At 48.6% G+C, this 20299-nt stretch overlaps 1 protein-coding gene across 1 annotated transcript in view; it reads left to right on the forward strand.

The window, feature by feature from the left end:
• The first annotated feature begins 299 nt into the window (after positions 1–299).
• Positions 300–20299, forward strand: part of ATP6V0D1 (ATPase H+ transporting V0 subunit d1) — a 66035-nt gene continuing 46035 nt past the window's right edge. Inside the window, exon 1 of the mRNA XM_069965922.1 lies at positions 300–582. Coding sequence (XP_069822023.1) covers positions 453–582 — 130 coding nt within the window. The 5' untranslated portion in view covers positions 300–452. The remainder of the gene's footprint in view (positions 583–20299) is intronic.

The following is a 20299-nucleotide window of genomic DNA, read 5'->3' on the forward strand; positions in this document are numbered from 1 at the left end:
CCTAAATGATAGGGAACAAAACTGATCCTTACAGATGATAGAGAATAGACAAGTCCTAGTGAGCCGCCTCTTCTCCATGACTGCTGAGGACCAGCTCCTTATGGCTCATGGACTATAGACACAACCACAGCATTTGGCTTCTGTGCATCCACAATCTACACCCACATCCCTTTCTGTCAGACCTTACGCCTGCGTCTCAGGCCTCGTTCCGGTCAGTAACGCTTATAGGATACTCGTTATGACGTCACACCACAGCGAAAACGCTGATAGGCCCCTCGTCATCTCCCTTCCTCCAACATGACAGCAGGTTCATCATGTGACAGGCGGCGCTGTGCTCACGTGACTCCTCCCGTTCCTCCGGGTTCTGGTAGCCGCTGTGGTGACGTCAGCCATCCTTCTGCTGCTTGTGAACGGAGACCGATATCTCCTTGGCCGCCGCCATCATCATCGCAATGACGTCCTTCTCTGAGCTCTACTTCAATGTTGACAGCGGTTACTTGGAAGGGCTGGTCCGCGGATTCAAGGCCGGGATCCTGACCCAGGGAGACTACCTGAATCTGGTGCAGTGTGAGACCCTGGAGGGTGAGTGCTGGGCTTTCCTGTGTAGGTGACCTCCCCGTTCTCCTCATCCATGCCTGTGCCCCGGGCTGCGCATCATGGCTCCCTATGGTGCAGCAGATGAGGACAGGGATGGATCAGGTGAGTGCACCACCTCCTCCAGAGCTGTACTCTCCTTACAGGGAGGGGGAAGCTTCAGTCCTTCAGCTGCTGCTGCAGAACTACAACTCCCATCATGCCCTGACAGCTGTGGGGAGTCCCAGGATAGGGGGCGCTGCTCTTTCCATGTCACCCTATGGTCTTGCCTCCATGTTCCTGTCCTAGCACATAGGAGGTCATAGAGACCTGATGGCAGGGGCGGGCACTACCACCTCACCTATCACCACAATGATGGGGCCCATGGTTGTCTCCCCGTCCTGCCCTAGCACATAGCCCAGCAGTGCCCACATCTACAAGCCATACTGTCTGTCTCTTCATTACCAGTCATTTATCATCAATAGCGCTGAGCTGACTTTGCCATGGACCCCTCACTGGTGGCGCCATGCTTACATGCCCTTCATTCGCTCTACCTACATTGTTATCACAGGGTGCCGCACTATATCATGCTCAGAGCTGCATATATGGACATATAGAGTGATACCTGTCCCATTTGCAAAGTTATAAAATCTTGTTTTTCTTCTAAGCTCATGTCATAGAGGCCATGCTCAGCTGCTGCATGCACGCACGCCTCCTTCCCTGCCCTACATGATTTATAGACAAAGCTCAGTGCTGAAAGCCAAACCCTGTACATCAATCAGGGAGCAGTGGAGCAGATAGGAGGCATGTATGCTCTGTGACGTGAGCTTAGAAGGAAAACATGATTTTATAACTTTGCATTCAACCATCAGATATGAGACATGTATAATTAGTTTTCGCTCTGTCTGCACGTCCGCAGCTCTGAGTGTGATGTAGAGTAGACAGATCCCCTTGACGTTTTATCTTATCAGATGCCTAGTTGGAGGTTGGGGTGTTGACTGACAGGTCTACTGACAGCACGGACTCTATTGCTGGATGTTTGTTGCTATCCCTGATAGCAGTAGTGAATGTCACCCAGCTCACCTCAGAGCTAAGACTGGGCACACATCCGTATTGTATCTTTGCTTTTTTCTGTGCTGTTGTTGAAGCAGAATTAAGACGCCACCTGCGGATCATGTACCTGCCAGACACAACACAACCCTGATTGACCTCATTGACCCAAGTGCAGCTTGTTATTTTATCTATAATTTTTGATGGAACCTGTGGCAGAACCTATATATACGTTTATCACCTATCCTGAGACTGTGATAAGTAATTTAGGTGGGGAAACCTCTTTAACATTGATGGTTTATGGTGTGGAGAGGCCATTAATATTTTATTAGCTGCAGTCCAGTCCTCAGTATTTCTACAATCCCAAAGAGGGGGTTAGCAGTACCCGAGGTTATGTCCTACTCACACATTGCTGGCCTGTCCTAGGGATAGCAGTACCTGAGGCAGGGCCCTACTGATCACACGTTGCTGGCCTGTCCTAGGGATAGCAGTACCTGAGGTTATGTCCTACTCACACATTGCTGGCCTGTCCTAGGGATAGCAGTACCTGAGGTTATGTCCTACTCACACATTGCTGGCCTGTCCTAGGGATAGCAGTACCTGAGGTTATGTCCTACTCATCACACATTGCTGGCCTGTCCTAGGGATAGCAGTACCTGAGGCAGGGCCCTACTCATCACACATTGCTGGCCTGTCCTAGGGATAGCAGTACCTGAGGTTATGTCCTACTCATCACACATTGGCCTGTCCTAGGGATAGCAGTACCTGAGGCAGGGCCCTACTCATCACACATTGCTGGCCTGTCCTAGGGATAGCAGTACCTGAGGCAGGGCCCTACTCATCACACATTGCTGGCCTGTCCTAGGGATAGCAGTACCTGAGGTTATGTCCTACTCATCACACATTGCTGGCCTGTCCTAGGGATAGCAGTACCTGAGGTTATGTCCTACTCATCACACATTGCTGGCCTGTCCTAGGGATAGCAGTACCTGAGGCAGGGCCCTACTCATCACACATTGCTGGCCTGTCCTAGGGATAGCAGTACCTGAGGTTATGTCCTACTCACACATTGCTGGCCTGTCCTAGGGATAGCAGTACCTGAGGTTATGTCCTACTCATCACACATTGGCCTGTCCTAGGGATAGCAGTACCTGAGGCAGGGCCCTACTCATCACACATTGCTGGCCTGTCCTAGGGATAGCAGTACCTGAGGCAGGGCCCTACTCATCACACATTGCTGGCCTGTCCTAGGGATAGCAGTACCTGAGGTTATGTCCTACTCACACATTGCTGGCCTGTCCTAGGGATAGCAGTACCTGAGGTTATGTCCTACTCATCACACATTGCTGGCCTGTCCTAGGGATAGCAGTACCTGAGGCAGGGCCCTACTCATCACACATTGCTGGCCTGTCCTAGGGATAGCAGTACCTGAGGTTATGTCCTACTCATCACACATTGCTGGCCTGTCCTAGGGATAGCAGTACCTGAGGCAGGGCCCTACTCATCACACATTGCTGGCCTGTCCTAGGGATAGCAGTACCTGAGGTTATGTCCTACTCACACATTGCTGGCCTGTCCTAGGGATAGCAGTACCTGAGGTTATGTCCTACTCATCACACATTGGCCTGTCCTAGGGATAGCAGTACCTGAGGCAGGGCCCTACTCATTACACATTGCTGGCCTGTCCTAGGGATAGCAGTACCTGAGGCAGGGCCCTACTCATCACACATTGCTGGCCTGTCCTAGGGATAGCAGTACCTGAGGTTATGTCCTACTCACACATTGCTGGCCTGTCCTAGGGATAGCAGTACCTGAGGTTATGTCCTACTCATCACACATTGCTGGCCTGTCCTAGGGATAGCAGTACCTGAGGTTATGTCCTACTCACACATTGCTGGCCTGTCCTAGGGATAGCAGTACCTGAGGTTATGTCCTACTCATCACACATTGGCCTGTCCTAGGGATAGCAGTACCTGAGGCAGGGCCCTACTCATCACACATTGCTGGCCTGTCCTAGGGATAGCAGTACCTGAGGTTATGTCCTACTCATCACACATTGCTGGCCTGTCCTAGGGATAGCAGTACCTGAGGCAGGGCCCTACTCATCACACATTGCTGTCCTGTCCTAGGAATAGCAGTACCTGAGGCAGGGCCCTACTCATCACACATTGCTGGCCTGTCCTAGGGATAGCAGTACCTGAGGCAGGGCCCTACTGATCACACATTGCTGGCCTGTCCTAGGGATAGCAGTACCTGAGGCAGGGTCCTACGCATCACACATTGCTGGCCTGTCCTAGGGATAGCAGTACCTGAGGTTGTGTCCTACCGATCACACATTGCTGGCCTGTCCTAGGGATAGCAGTACCTGAGGCAGGGTCCTACTCATCACACATTGCTGGCCTGTCCTAGGGATAGCAGTACCTGAGGTTGTGTCCTACTTATCACACATTGCTGGCCTGTCCTAGGGATAGCAGTACCTGAGGCAGGGCCCTACTCATCACACATTGCTGGTCTGTCCTAGGGATAGCAGTACCTTAGATTATGTCCTACCATCCTGGGATAGCAGTACCTGAGGCAGGGCCCTGCTGATCACACATTGGCCTGTCCTAGGGATAACAGTACCTGAGGCAGGGCCCTAATCATCACACATCGCTGACCTGTCCTAGGGATAACAGTACCTGAGGCAGGGTCCTACTCATCACACATTGCTGGCCTGTCCTAGGGATAGCAGTACCTGAGGTTGTGTCCTACTTATCACACATTGCTGGCCTGTCCTAGGGATAACAGTACCTGAGGCAGGGTCCTACGCATCACACATTGCTGGCCTGTCCTAGGGATAGCAGTACCTGAGGCAGGGTCCTACTCATCACACATTGCTGGCCTGTCCTAGGGATAGCAGTACCTGAGGCAGGGCCCTAATCATCACACATCGCTGGCCTGTCCTAGGGATAGCAGTACCTGAGGCAGGGCCCTACTCATCACACATTGCTGGCCTGTCCTAGGGATAGCAGTACCTGAGGCAGGGCCCTACTCATCACACATTGCTGGTCTGTCCTAGGGATAGCAGTACCTGAGGCAGGGCCCTACTCATCACACATTGCTGGCCTGTCCTAGGGATAGCAGTACCTGAGGCAGGGCCCTACTGATCACACATTGCTGGCCTGTCCTAGGGATAGGCTGTTCCTGTTAATTTATTAAATAAATCCAACTTGGGATCCCCCTCTATCAGCCCGGAGTCCCTCCGTAAGAATGACTTACTCTTGCATATTCAAGCCCCCTATGGATTCATCTGAACAAACACAAGAGTCTGGTTCGAGATGAGCTTTCTTTTATCTCCAGTTTATCTGTGATGAAACCTTATACACACACTGATCTTGTGACATTTTGGTGTTTTTTGCAGCAATACTGTAAGAGGAAGCACAAGATCAGGCAGTATTCTGGGTTTCTTTGGGGAAATTAAACAGTGAACTAGAAAGTAGCCTCAGGCCTCAAGCCTCCAGCCTTTAACCCTCTACCACCATTCTGTGTCTCTTTTCCGTTTTGACAACAGAGAAACTGAACCTAGTGAATCCGTCAATCTCTCCGATATTTTCAGTGGTTTTTCATTGTGCTCCGCTTGCATCAGTTGTGCTCAGTTTTCATAAAATCTGTCAGTGTATGTTTTTTTTCTGGACGGACATAAAGTGTGTTCATGCACAATCCGTTTGCTTGTCAGTTTGTGCTTATTCGTTCATTTATTATGGATGGATCCGTTCATGAATTAGACAAACACAGGTGTGAACCCACCCAAAGTTTACATTGCATTTGCCCTGTATGTTCGGTATATAACCTGTCAAAAACAAATGCCAGTGAATGCACAATGGACCTCCATTAAGCTTAAAGTAGGGCTGGGCGATTAATCGAATTAATTCGATTAATCGTCCAGAACGTTGAAATCGATTTGATTTTTTGTGAAAATCGTAAATTCGATTTTCACAAAAAATCATTTCGGGCTGCGGTGCCGGGGAGGAGCTGAGAGAAGGGGGGTTGCGGTGCAGGCCGGCGGGAGAGCCGTAGAGGGGCGGTGTGGGTGAGCGGGGAGAAGATGCTGGGTGGCCAGGCTGGAGAGGGGCGGTGCAGTGCCGGTGGCCTCCAGCCACTGACAGCGCCGCCGCTGACCTGCCCCCGCCCCTTCCACTGAGCGTCCCACTCCCCTCCCGGCCAGATATGGAGGTCCCGGGTCTGTGGAGGAGGAGGCCGCAGGGACTACAGTAGGTGGTGATCGCGGCGCTGCTCGTCCTGGAGCTATACAGCGGGAACGGGGGGCTCGCTGCAGACCCCCGTTCCCGCTGTATAGCTCCGTGACCCGCAGCTATGCGATCACCACCTACTGTAGTCCCTGCGGCCTCCTCCTCCACAGACCCGGGACCTCCATATCTGGCCGGGAGGGGAGCGTGTGTGTGATGGTGAGAGGAGGAGGAGATGTATGTGCCCTCCTGCTCCAATCACCTCCAGCTGCACCAGTCCCCTTCAGTGTCCCACCCCAGTCCCCTTCAGTGTCCCCCCCGTCCCCTCATTGTTCCCTCAGTGTCCCCCCCCCCCCGTCCCCTTCAGTGTGTCAACCCCCAGTCCCCTTCAGTGTCCCCCCCAGTCCCCTTCAGTGTGTCCCCCCCAGTCCCCTCATTGTTCCCTCAGTGTCCCCCCCCAATCCCCTCAGTGTCCCCCCCAGTCCCCTCAGTGTCCCCCCAGTCCCCTCAGTGTCCCCCCAGTCCCCTTTAGTGTCCCCCATTGTCCCTCCAGTCCCCTCAGTGTCCCCCCAGTCCCCTCAGTGTCCCCCCAGTCCCCTTTAGTGTCCCCCATTGTCCCTCCAGTCCCCCAGTGTCACCCCAGTCCCCTTTAGTGTCACCCCAGTCCCCTTTAGTGTCCCCCCCAGTCCCCTCAGTGTCCCCCCCAGTCCCCTCAGTGTCCCCCCCAGTCCCCTCAGTGTCCCTCCCAGTCCCCTCAGTGTCCCCCCAGTCCCCTCAGTGTCCCCCCCAGTCCCCTCAGTGTCCCCCCCAGTCCCCTCAGTGTCCCCCCCAGTCCCCTCAGTGTCCCCCCAGTCCCCTCAGTGTCCCCCCAGTCCCCTCAGTGTCCCCCCAGTCCCCTCAGTGTCCCCCCAGTCCCCTCAGTGTCCCCCCAGTCCCCTCAGTGTCCCCCCAGTCCCCTCAGTGTCCCCCCAGTCCCCTCAGTGTCCCCCCAGTCCCCTCAGTGTCCCCCCAGTCCCCTCAGTGTCCCCCCAGTCCCCTCAGTGTCCCCCCAGTCCCCTCAGTGTCCCCCCAGTCCCCTCAGTGTCCCCCCAGTCCCCTCAGTGTCCCCCCAGTCCCCTCAGTGTCCCCCCAGTCCCCTCAGTGTCCCCCCAGTCCCCTCAGTGTCCCCCCAGTCCCCTCAGTGTCCCCCCAGTCCCCTTTAGTGTCCCCCCAGTCCCCTTTAGTGTCACCCCAGTCCCCTTTAGTGTCACCCCAGTCCCCTTTAGTGTCACCCCAGTCCCCTTTAGTGTCACCCCAGTCCCCTTTAGTGTCACCCCAGTCCCCTTTAGTGTCACCCCAGTCCCCTTTAGTGTCACCCCAGTCCCCTTTAGTGTCACCCCAGTCCCCTTTAGTGTCACCCCAGTCCCCTTTAGTGTCACCCCAGTCCCCTTTAGTGTCCCCCAGTGTCACCCCAGTCCCCTTTAGTGTCCCCCATTGTCCCTCCAGTCCCCTTTAGTGTCCCCCAGTCCCCTTTAGTGTCCCCCAGTCCCCTTTAGTGTCCCCCATTGTCACCCCAGTCCCCTTTAGTGTCACCCCAGTCCCCTTTAGTGTCACCCCAGTCCCCTTTAGTGTCACCCCAGTCCCCTTTAGTGTCACCCCAGTCCCCTTTAGTGTCACCCCAGTCCCCTTTAGTGTCCCCCAGTGTCACCCCAGTCCCCTTTAGTGTCCCCCATTGTCCCTCCAGTCCCCCAGGGTCACCCCAGTCCCCTTTAGTGTCCCCTTTAGTGTCCCCCAGTCCCCTTTAGTGTCCCCCAGTCCCCTTTAGTGTCCCCCAGTCCCCTTTAGTGTCCCCCAGTCCCCTTTAGTGTCCCCCAGTCCCCTTTAGTGTCCCCCAGTCCCCTTTAGTGTCCCCCAGTCCCCTTTAGTGTCCCCCAGTCCCCTTTAGTGTCCCCCAGTCCCCTTTAGTGTCCCCCAGTCCCCTTTAGTGTCCCCCAGTCCCCTTTAGTGTCCCCCAGTCCCCTTTAGTGTCCCCCAGTCCCCTTTAGTGTCCCCCAGTCCCCTTTAGTGTCCCCCAGTCCCCTTTAGTGTCACCCCAGTCCCCTTTAGTGTCACCCCAGTCCCCTTTAGTGTCACCCCAGTCCCCTTTAGTGTCACCCCAGTCCCCTTTAGTGTCACCCCAGTCCCCTTTAGTGTCACCCCAGTCCCCTTTAGTGTCACCCCAGTCCCCTTTAGTGTCCCCCAGTGTCACCCCAGTCCCCTTTAGTGTCCCCCATTGTCCCTCCAGTCCCCTTTAGTGTCCCCCAGTCCCCTTTAGTGTCCCCCAGTCCCCTTTAGTGTCCCCCATTGTCACCCCAGTCCCCTTTAGTGTCACCCCAGTCCCCTTTAGTGTCACCCCAGTCCCCTTTAGTGTCACCCCAGTCCCCTTTAGTGTCACCCCAGTCCCCTTTAGTGTCACCCCAGTCCCCTTTAGTGTCACCCCAGTCCCCTTTAGTGTCCCCCCAGTCCCCTTTAGTGTCACCCCAGTCCCCTTTAGTGTCACCCCAGTCCCCTTTAGTGTCCCCCAGTGTCACCCCAGTCCCCTTTAGTGTCCCCCATTGTCCCTCCAGTCCCCCAGGGTCACCCCAGTCCCCTTTAGTGTCCCCTTTAGTGTCCCCCAGTCCCCTTTAGTGTCCCCCAGTCCCCTTTAGTGTCCCCCAGTCCCCTTTAGTGTCCCCCAGTCCCCTTTAGTGTCCCCCAGTCCCCTTTAGTGTCCCCCAGTCCCCTTTAGTGTCCCCCAGTCCCCTTTAGTGTCCCCCAGTCCCCTTTAGTGTCCCCCAGTCCCCTTTAGTGTCCCCCAGTCCCCTTTAGTGTCCCCCAGTCCCCTTTAGTGTCCCCCAGTCCCCTTTAGTGTCCCCCAGTCCCCTTTAGTGTCCCCCAGTCCCCTTTAGTGTCCCCCAGTCCCCTTTAGTGTCCCCCAGTCCCCTTTAGTGTCACCCCAGTCCCCTTTAGTGTCACCCCAGTCCCCTTTAGTGTCACCCCAGTCCCCTTCAGTTTTACCCCAGTCACCCCTCATCTATACCTGTACTACTACACCCCTTATCCACTATACCTCCACTCCTACACCCCCTATCCACTATACCTCCACTACTACACCCTACGTAGATGGAGGCACAAACATGATTTCCTATACTATATGGGGCCTCTGTTACACTGGAAATCAATACAGTTGTTGTCTAAAATATTAAAATAGTATCTGATGCTGCAGGGAGAAAATGTTCTGTTTATTTAGCAAAAAAGGAAAAAAATCGAGATTTAAATCGAGAATCGTCAAAAAATTTTAAAAAATCGAGATTTTATTTTTTGCCCATATCGCCCAGCCCTAGCTTAAAGGGAAACTTTCAGCCCAATTCAGCTGATATGGTTCCCTGGAGCGTGTTCGGAGGGGATAATTGACAGGCAGAGAGGCCAATAACGAGCCTCTCTGCCTGTCAATCATCCACTCGGAGCTCGCTGACAGGCAGAGAGCAGTAACTAGACACTGGCAGGGAGCCGCCCAGATGACTACCTCCCCGCCTCTGCCTGTCACGCGCCCGGGGTATTAAACACGTTTTTCTCCGGTATAAAGCTTCTGCAGCAGTTGCGGCCGGTACGTGCAGGGGCTTTATACAGCGCTCCAGGGAACCATATCCAACCTGATATAGCTCCCAGCAACACCAAATAGATCGGCAACACAGCTCCCCTACCATACCAGCAATATCCTCAGCAGTATGTGTATAACCAGGAAAAATGTGTTTTATTCCGGCGCACAAGACCGGGAGAGAGGCGGTACTAGTCATCTGGACTGAGACCTGTCTGTGACCTGTCGGCCTCTCTCCTGGCCTTGTGCGACAGACTAACACACTTTCTTCCTGCATATACACTTACCGCTATAGACAACACTCATATGGTAGGCCAGCTGTGTTGCTGATCTATTTCTTGCCGCTGGGAGCTATATCAGTGTGATGATATCATAGTGCTGATTGGTTCCATTTAAAGCGTACCTGTCACAAGGTTTTAGGTGTTTAAACTAAATGCATAGTTCTATAGGGCTCCTTAATTGGATTTTGCTCATACCTTGCCTTTATACATTGAGCCCTCCAGTGCAGTGATAGTGTTTTTTTTTTTTTTTTTTTTTTTTTTTTTTTTTTATTAATAGGGAAATGAGCTCCAAAAGCTTAGAGCAGTCCTGTCAAATTCTGCCCGTGGTGCCATTTTTTTTTTGGCCCACCTCACTTTTCCATTACTGTGTTAAAGGGGTACTCCGACGGGGGTGCATTTTTTTCCTGGGACCGGGGATGAGGTGGCTGAGGGAAAACTACGTCCACTCACCTCCCCGGTTCCAGAGGCGGCTCCCGCATTGCGGCGCTCCGGTTCCCGGGCGCTTCTTGGTGTCTGATACGTCTCAGGTCCGCTCAGCCAGTCAGTGACAGAGGCGGCATCTGAGCGGACTTGAAACGGATCCCGCCTCCGTCACTGACTGGCTGAGCGGACCTAAGACGTCACGTCTCGGGCCTGCGTCAGACACCAGGAAGGGGACGGGGACCGGAGCGCCGCAATGCGGGACCCGCCGCTGGAACCGGGGAGGTGAGTGGACGTCGTTTCCCTCAGCCACCTCATCCCCGGTCCCAGGAAAAAAATGTCCCCCCCCCCCCCCCGCCGGAATACCCCTTTAAATCTGGCCCTCCTGACGTTGCAGCAGATTATAATATGGGTGGTCCGGATCGCCTCTCAGACCGCCATATTATAATCTCGTAGGCCGCAGGCTACTATATAAGAGACTGGCTTCTATATAAGACAATATTGGCTTCTATATAAGAAACTATTTGGGAGGGTTGGCTACTTTATAAGACTATGGGATAGAGCTGGCCACTATATAAAACTTTTGGGGAGGGCTGGCTACTGTATAAGAGACTATTTTAAGGACTGGATTCTACTTAAGAGACTATTGGGAGGGCTGGCTACTTTATATGAGACTATTTGGAGGACTGGCTACTCGTGATGTCACGATACCAGAATTTTCAGTTCGATACCGATACTAACATTTTTATTTCAATACTCAATACCAGTTCGATACTTACTAAAATATTTTAAAAAAACACAACAATAGAAATATAATACTCCCTAGACAGCGAATATAATAAACCTGAAATATTTTCTATACTCTTCAGGCCTGCACTATTACAGAGATACCAATTTATGGAGGTTTTTTTTAATTTGATTACGTTAAAAGTAAAGGTTTGCGTTTTTTACATAACTGTGTACAGAGTACAGCGATCACTCAGACAACTCCGCTATACACTGCTCACTCGGCTCCGCTATACACTGCTCACTCGGCTCCGCTATACACTGCTCACTCGGCTCCGCTATACACTGCTCACTCGGCTCTGCTATACACATACTTATGCTGATGTTGGCACCTCACAGCCCCTGCACCTCCCCCACCTGCCAGCCGTCTGGATCCTCACATGTGTCCTCTCTCTCGGACCTCCCGCTCTCCCTCTCCAGTCTTCTCCTCCTTCCTCCTCTCTCCCTCTCCGTCCTCCTCTCCCTCTCCAGCTGCGGAGACCTCTGTGCAGCTCCGGCTACTCTGCATAAATCATTTCAGCAGGGCTCTGCTACACACAGTAGCCGACCCCTGCTGCATATGGAGCGGGCTTAGGAGGGGTCAGGTGCCGCTGTCAGTGTGACAGCGGCATCTACACAGTTACATAGCCGGCACTAGCGATCGCAAAGTGCCGGCTATTTAAAATTGGCGCCGCCGGGAGCGGAAGGAGAGAGAACAGAGGAGGAGACTGCAGGGGCAGTGAGAGGCACATAGAGAACACGGCCGGCACTCACCTGTGTGAGGTGCCATTTTGTGCACCATGATCTATTCTTTTTATCGGTAGCTTGATTGCGTATATGTGACCTTTTTGATCACTTTTCATAACAGTTTAAAAATTAGCAATTTGGATTGTGATAAGCGATTAGAAATGTGATAATTTAATAATTTGAGCAACTACACATGTGGCGATACCAAATATGTTTATTCTTCTACTTATCTTTATTTTATAGCGATTGGCTCGTGCCTGCTAATGGCCACAGTCCCCAGCTGCTGATAGAAGCCGTTAACTGGTTGTTTCAGAGCAGGGTCACGGTGTGCCCCCCCCCCCTCTGAACTCCCCTACCCATTAAGGGGTTAAGAGATACAGACTTAATAAACCGCCATGTGCCTGCATTGTTTTGATAACCTGCTGCCCTTGGTTATGACCCATTAAGTTGGGTCAGGCATACAGTGCAACTGCAATCTCGAGGAAGTACTGACAGTTGTCCTCCTCTAAGGGCCGTATTACAGGGCCAGATTTTCTTTGCACATTAAGGTTGGGTTCACACTACGTATATCTCAGTCAGTATTGTGGTCCTCATATTGCAACCAAAACCAGGAGTGGATTAAAAACACAGAAAGGCTATGTTCACACAATGTTGAAATTGAGTGGATGGCCGCCAATGGCGAATAGTTGCTGTTATTTTAAAACAACGGCTGTTGTATTAAAATAATGGCCGTTATTTACTGTTTTATGGCGGCCATCCACTCAATTTCAACACTGTGTAGACAGAGCCTTTCTGTGTTTTTAATCCACTCCTGGTTTTGGTTGCAATATGAGGACCACAATACTGACTGAAATATACATAGTGTGAACCCAGCCTTATGGTGCGTTTACACAGAGAGATTCATCTGACAGATTTTTGAAGCCAAAGCCAGGAAAAGATTTGAGAAGAGGTGAAATCTCAGTCTTTCCTTTATGACCTGTTCTCTGTTTATAGTCTGTTCCTGGCTTTGGCTTCAAAAATCTGTCAGATAAATCTCTGTGTAAATGCACCATCTAATTAGATGGCTCAAAGGACCTTGTTAGTGATATCCATGCTGCTCTTGCTGTATATAGAACATAATAAAATTATTACTTACCTCTCCACACTCCCCTGTGTTCTTCTGCCTGTTCTCCGCTTACCACAGCTGCGACTGGCACTTCTGACACTGCTCAGTCAAAGGCTGACCGAGACAGGACAGCGACGCTGCCCGTGATTGGCAAGTGGGCTGTCACTGCACATTGGGGAGTGTGGAGAGGTAAGTATCATCTTCATATTTTCTATACTTTTTCATCAGCCGCAAACCGCGCGTCACTATTACATGGAGTGAAGCATAGTTGTTGACCCTTAGCCTGTAAGCAAGAAGGATTGTGGGAAAGTGTGTACACTATTGCATGGCAACAGCAGGGTCACAGTTCTGAGAAAAAACAGGAAGTGAGTAGATCCATAGAGAATTAAAACAAAAAGTACAGGGATGAGAATTACTAAAAAAAAATCACATTTGTTTTCCTTTAGATTGAAGATGATGATGATAATATATACATATATATCATATATGATGATATATATGATTACACACTTTGGTTTATGACACAGCCCCTTTAAGTTTGAGAGTTTGCATAAGACTTACATTTTTGCCCATATTGCTCTCCCTATGACCACGTGTGGTAAAGTTGTATGTATTCAGGTTTACCTGATGCGCTGTACCCATATACATGTGGTGCAGCCGGTTGGATCTGACAAACCATGATGTGTGGCGCTGTTTCTTTTAGCTATTCCCTTTGATCATGTTTTTTTTCACAGCATTATACACAGGAGTCACAGATGATAGCATTACACAATGGCGCTTTTCATCATCCCTTTCCTGTCTGCTGATGATCATGTGACCTGAGCTTTTACAATACCATGTTTGTGTGTCTGCTCTTTTCCATCTTTCATGTACAGGGATTATTCTCAAGTTTTGTATATCAGTTATTATAACTGGAGCAGATCCCAACGTGTCACATTTACCCTGCATATCAGTCCAGTGTAATCCAGGTGGGGGAAATGTTTTTAAATTAGCTAGTATCGGAAAGTTATACAGATTTGGAAACAACTTCAATTTAAGAAAAAAAAAAATCTCAAGTTTCAATACTTATCAGCTGCTGTATGTCCTGAAGAAAGTTAAGCTTTTTTCCCCCAGTCTGACACAGTGCTCTTTGCTGCCACCTCTGTCTGAGACAGGAACTGTCCAGAGCAGCAGCAGTAAATCCCCAAAGAAATCCTCTCCTTCTCTGGAAAGTTCCTGTCTCGGACAAAGGTGGCAGCAGAGAGCACTGTGTCAGACTGGAAAGAATATAGCATTTACAAAACTGAATAACTGTAAAATACCTTGTATACCCCTTTAAACAAGGAACTGCAGTGAATGGGACAGGCCACTACTAGTAGTATTACACATGCTAGGGATGAGCGCAGTCTCTCAGCTGCTCTACGACACACTAGGAATTGTCATATTAATAGATCATTGCCCTGGCACTCAGCATGTCCCACTGGACAGATGCCAGTAATTGCCTGTTCTTTAAATGTCAAGTGGAGCTTGCCTTTGGTGGTTATACAGGATTACTAAAGGCCCTCAGGCTAATTATTATGACCAGGACAGAAAGGTGCTAACTGATGCTGCATTACCAATTTGTTACACAAGGTGGCAGCACAGTACTTTAATGCCAATTCCGGTTTATGCCCCTGAAATATAAGCATGATACAGTATTGTCTATGTATAGTTCCCTTTCCTATGTCATTCAGCAGTCTAGGACTTGAGCCCTCCTCACTATGTTTGAAGATCACCTCCATCATCTCTCAAGGATCATTTCCAGGTGATCCCGTCTTTTGCCTCTCTTTTTACCGCATATCAATAGGAAATAAACACCTACAACAAGTGATACCTACAGCATGCTGCATTTTGAAAAAAACACAATGGACCTGAAAAATGTATTAGAAAAAGTGATAGCATATCACCTGGAAATATACATGCCATAATATACCACACTGGAAATCTAATTAATCACAGTACCATTACTAACACTGTAAACACACCCTCATATAGCATGTGCCACTAACATACCTGTTACATACTGCATGTGCCGCTAACATACCTGTTACATACCCCATGTGCCGCTAACATACCCCTTACATACCCCATGGGCTGCTAACATACCCCCTACATACCCCATGGGCCGCTAACATACCCCTACATACCCCATGGGCCGCTAACATACCCCCTACATACCCCATGTGCTGCTCACAGAATAAACACATACAGGTTATGGTGCGTTTACACTGACAGATTTATCTGACAGATTTTGGAAGCCAAACCCAGGAATGGATTAGAAAATAGGAGAAATCTCAGTCTTTCCTTTATGACCTGTTCCCTGTTTATAGTCTGTTCCTGGCTTTGGCTTCACAAATCTATTAGATAAATCTCTCTGTGTAAACGCACCATTACTCACACTCATTCCATTAATGCATTAGAAAATGGCACACAGCTCATAAGTGTATATTTTACTCATACAATAGACATAAACTGTATCAGGTGTGCCCACAAAATCACATAACACCATAAGGGCGGGTTTACACTACGGAATTCTTGCGGACAATGTCCGCGGAATTCCGTCAGCTGTCCGCCCGCACATCTGGGCGCCTTTCCGCTGGCCCCATAGACACCATTCTATAGGCCAGCGTATTCCGCTATACGCTGAAAGAAGTGTCATGTCACTTCTTTCAGCGGATCGCGGAATACGCCGGCCCATAGAATGGTGTCTATGGAGCCGGCGGAAAAGCGCGTGCCCGTGCGGGCGGGCGGACAGCTGACGGAATTCCGCGGACATTGTCTGCGAGAATTCCGTAGTGTGAACCCGCCCTAAGAGAGTGCCCATCACACCATCAAATCCACAACGCTTGGACAATGCTGGTATTTGGCACGGATGGCGATTTACCTTGATGTTTTTGTATACTTGGTGGCAGCGTTGCTGTATGATTTTACATGAAAATTGTGGTCTGATTATCTGGATTTGATATTTGTAGCTGGCTTTGATACGGTGTGATCTTGTGGTGTATCTGGTGTGCCCACAGACTCACATAACAGCTGAGTACTCAGTATGTGCATTTGGAACACCTTTTATATATATATATATGTCATAGTTTTACATTTTGTATTTTTGGCCAGTAGGTGGCGCTGACATACCAGGATGAGTTCCGTCAGTTCAACCTGTGTCATACAGAATGCCTACAGACTGTGTAAATGGAACATGGAAATGCAGCCTTAAAGGGGAACTCCGGATAAGAAAAACTTGTTTTCTATTAAAAGTACATTTAAAGTTATATAGATGTGTCTATACAATGTATTACTGTATCTGTACGGTTCTGCCACACTGGTAGCTGATAGAAATCCAGGAAGTGAAAGAGACAAATATCCCATGCCTCTGTCTCACATTGTGTGTGTCTGCTAGTCTCAAGGCCCTTTTACACAGAAAGATTATCTGACAGATTATCTGCCAAAGATTTGAAGCCAAAACCAGGAACAGACTATAAACAGAGATCAGGTCATACAGGAAAGCCTGAGATTTTTCCTCTTTTCAAATCCAGTCCTGGCTTTGGCTTCAAATCTTTGGCAGATAATTTGTCAGATAATCTTTCTGTGTAAAAGGGCCTTCAGTCTGCTCCTCTCAGCAGGTGTTTCAACTTTCGCTGATTGTGCAAAAGTCTACAAAGAAATTAGGGCTGTGTTCACACATGTTGGAGTGTCATTGCAGTACTGCAGTATCTGCACAAAAATGATGCAGTAACACAATAGATAATGCTAAACAGCACAGAGGATAATGGTACTTTTACATGGCCGATCGCACGATTAACGATTTTGAATGAACGATATTTTTTTTTTATAACGATCAGCGTTTAGACGGAACGATACATCGTATGGAAAATTCGCTATGCAAACGTTGTGCGATCGTTTAAGCCTATCTCACACATAGGTGAAATCGCTGAAAGAATGTTTACACGGAACGATCTGCGAATTTTCTGCGAACGATCAAGGATGATTTGAGAACATGTTGAAAGATCAAAATGAACGATTTTTTGCTCGTCGTTTGATCGTTCGCTGCGTTTACACGTACGATTATCGTTCGAATTTGTCTGTTATCGTGCAAAAACGAACGATCAATCATCCCGTGTAAAAGGACCATTAGAGCCGACACTGCCAATCCCACCTGCACAAAAAATAAGGCATAAACATTATATCCCATGTAAGATAATATCGGATAAAGTCCTTTTTGTCGGAATCAACTTCAAAAATAAAAGATGCTTGATCATAATATGTGTGTGGAAAGGGGAAAAAAAATTATTTAAATAGTTCTTTACTTTATTCCAATATCAGCGTTACAGGTAGAGAATACAGCGTGCTAGGGGGTGTGACCACAATGAAATGATAAAGTACTGCAAATAATTCAGTAACACAATTAAACTGCAATGTGTGAACACAGCCTAGATGTTCTGCAACAGCTTTGGGCGGGGAATAGGCAGGGTGGGGGACTGTGATGAACAGCTGAGGGAAAGCATTGCATTCTGGAACCTGTAGTCCTGTGTACATCTGCTCAACCAGGAAATACAGAAACACAAAACATGACAAAACCCCCTAAAACAAATGGATTTTTGGTAGTTTCAATACTGGGATAGATAGGTAAGTATTGTTATATGCTTCTGCAGAAGTTTCATTTTTTTTTTTTAAACCTCTACCCAGAGTTTCCCTTTAAAGGAGGACACCTGGCTGTTTTTCTTAGTGGGTCATAACCAGGGGTTACAGAAGCTAACGTACAATGCAACACAAATAATAAATGTGAAAGCGGCCTTTGTGTAGGGATTTCATAATCTTTGCTAGAATATAAAAATAACAAAAAGAACCATGGTGTGTATGTATAACAAAGAAAGCAAGAAACTCTTTCCATTCCTACCTTAGCACCTTGGACACTGTCTTCAACTGAATAGCCATTTCTTACCACTAGGTGGCAGGCCTGGGTATAAATGCTGTATTGTGTTGGTTTCCTGTGTACCTTCGGCATATCCTTTTTGGAACACTAGGTGGCAGCAGGGTACTTCAGTTTGCTGTGTACTTCTCCAGGTGCAGCGTCTCATTTATGGAAATTGGCAATGTGTTCTTAGCTAGGGCAGAGGGGGCTGCAAGCTTTGTGAGCTAGTTGTGCTACTAGATGTAGCAACCATGTGTGTCGGAGCCCCTCTCGCTTATTCTTATCCTACCTTGGCTGCACATCTACTGCATTTTTATCCCACCAAGATGTAAACAGCTAAATAATTGTTTTGCATTCTGGGTAAATCAGGTTACGGTGTATTTATAGGAGAATCTTGTATTTCTGGGTCACGGTGTTCTCACTATTTTCAGCCACATATTTACCAAACACCCTGTTATAGGTGTAGACCTACTGATCTGTGTTCACTTTATGTAGTATTTATATTTTATACATTCTTCAGGCCAGTGTATTCCCAAAGTAAATCAGGGATATTACCCATAAAACATCTGTAGCCGTGGTTTGTGGAAACTTGGTGATCTCTTCACACATTGGGGATTGGGAAAGTGTGTTATGTCTACTGTGTCTTATTCACAATGTGACAACAGAGGATATTAACACTACATACTGTGATAAGGTCATGGTCAGGTACCTCAGGGATCAATATTGTAGGGGTCAATGTTTATATTGGTGTACCACAGGGGGTCAGTATTGTAGGGGGTCACTGTTTATAGTGGGGTACCTCAGGGATCAGTATTGGAGGGGTCACTCTTTGTAGTCGGGTACCTCAGGGATCACTATTGGAGGGGTCACTCTTTGTAGTCGGGTACCTCAGGGATCACTATTGGAGGGGTCACTCTTTGTAGTCGGGTACCTCAAGGATCACTATTGGAGGGGTCACTCTTTGTAGTCGGGTAAACTAGGGACAATTTAAACAAAGGTATGGCTATAAAGAATAGGTTTCTTACCAGGTTTATAGGTTTATTACACTGTCATCTCATTAGGATAATTTTTCCTTTCGTCCAGCATTGGCATTGGGCGAAAAAGACTCACGGGTTATTCATCCACCATATATTCATTTATTTACTTCCAAAAATATGCAGCATATAAAAAGGCTCACAGCTGATGGTTTTCAATCCCGGGTTTTAGTGAAATCTGGTAGGTTGGAACTTAGTATTGCTTAGAGGACTTAGTGTGTATTTTTTCGTTTGCAGTTCTATGGGTACCTCAGAGATCAGTATTGGAGGGGGGGTCACTGTTTGTATTTGGGTACCACAGCTTTCAGTATTGGAGGGGGGGGGGTCACTGTTTTTAGTGCGGTACCACTGGGATCAGTATTGGAAGTGTCAATGTTTCTAGTAAGATACCACAGGGATCGTTATTGAAGGGGGTCACTGTTAAAAGTGGGACGAGTTCGCTAGTGGGGTACTATGGGGGAAAGCTGCCTGTCAGTATAGCTCTGTGCCATCACAGCTCGCTCTGCAAGTGGCAGGTAATAGTGATAGTAACTTTGCAGTTCCCAACACAAACATTGGTGGCAGCAGTCCTGTGTCATCCCTTACTGCTGCCACTCAATGTAAAATGATGTATAAATGGAAAAAAAAAACACCTTTATTAATGCAGTGTATTAAAAATCAACACTCTTTGGAGTACCCCTTCTAGCATGTTAGTACAATAATTTAAATAGGTGCATTGAGGTAATGAGAATACTGATGGTATCATATTAGTTACATAGTTTGCTAGGTTAATGGAGCTTTTATTGTAATGTAAGATTTTTCCTCTGCCAGGCTGCATTCTACTCTGTAGTTACAAGCTGATCTCTTAGATAGGCAGATTATTGTTAGCTTAGGGTATGTGCACACTACAGAAAAGAGGCAGAATTTCTAGTGAATTCCAGCATTCTGCGTCAAAATGCACCTGGAATACGATTGAAATTTCGCCCATAAAATATGAACGTTGGTCCTTTCCATAGGTTTTCATTGTCTGTTCGCTCATTTGTGCACACAGCGGAACTTTTGTATGGGGAATTCAGCCGCAGATGTGCGTTTCATTGACGTGTCAATTCTTTGGGTGGATTCCGCTAGAGGGATCCTATAGGAGTCAATGGGGCTTGAATTCTGCTTCAATTCCGCTCGCATTCTGCTCCAGTTGTGCTCCAATTCTGTCTGAGCTGAATAGGGGTGCGTTCAGACTATGGAATCTGCACAGATGTGCACACTATGGAATTCGAATGGATTCTGCAAGGAATTGAAGAAAAAAATTTTCTGATTAAAATTCCTCGCCTAGGGTGCGTTCACACTAAGGAATCCACACGGATAACATCCCGCAGATTCCGCTGCTCGCGCCCCTGCGCTCCCACATCTTCTCCACCTGTCCCATAGACTCTATTCTATGGTCAGGCGGATACCGCCGTCCGCCCAAAGGATTGACAGGTCCATTCTTTGGGCGGACAGTGGAATCCGCCTGACCATAGAATGGAGTCTATGGGACGGGCAGAGATAAGAGCAACGGGTGGAATCAGCGGGAACTTCTACACTCGGATTCATCAGTGTG

The sequence above is a fragment of the Dendropsophus ebraccatus genome, chromosome 4, assembly GCF_027789765.1.
Source record: "Dendropsophus ebraccatus isolate aDenEbr1 chromosome 4, aDenEbr1.pat, whole genome shotgun sequence".
NCBI classification, from domain to species: Eukaryota; Metazoa; Chordata; class Amphibia; order Anura; family Hylidae; genus Dendropsophus; species Dendropsophus ebraccatus.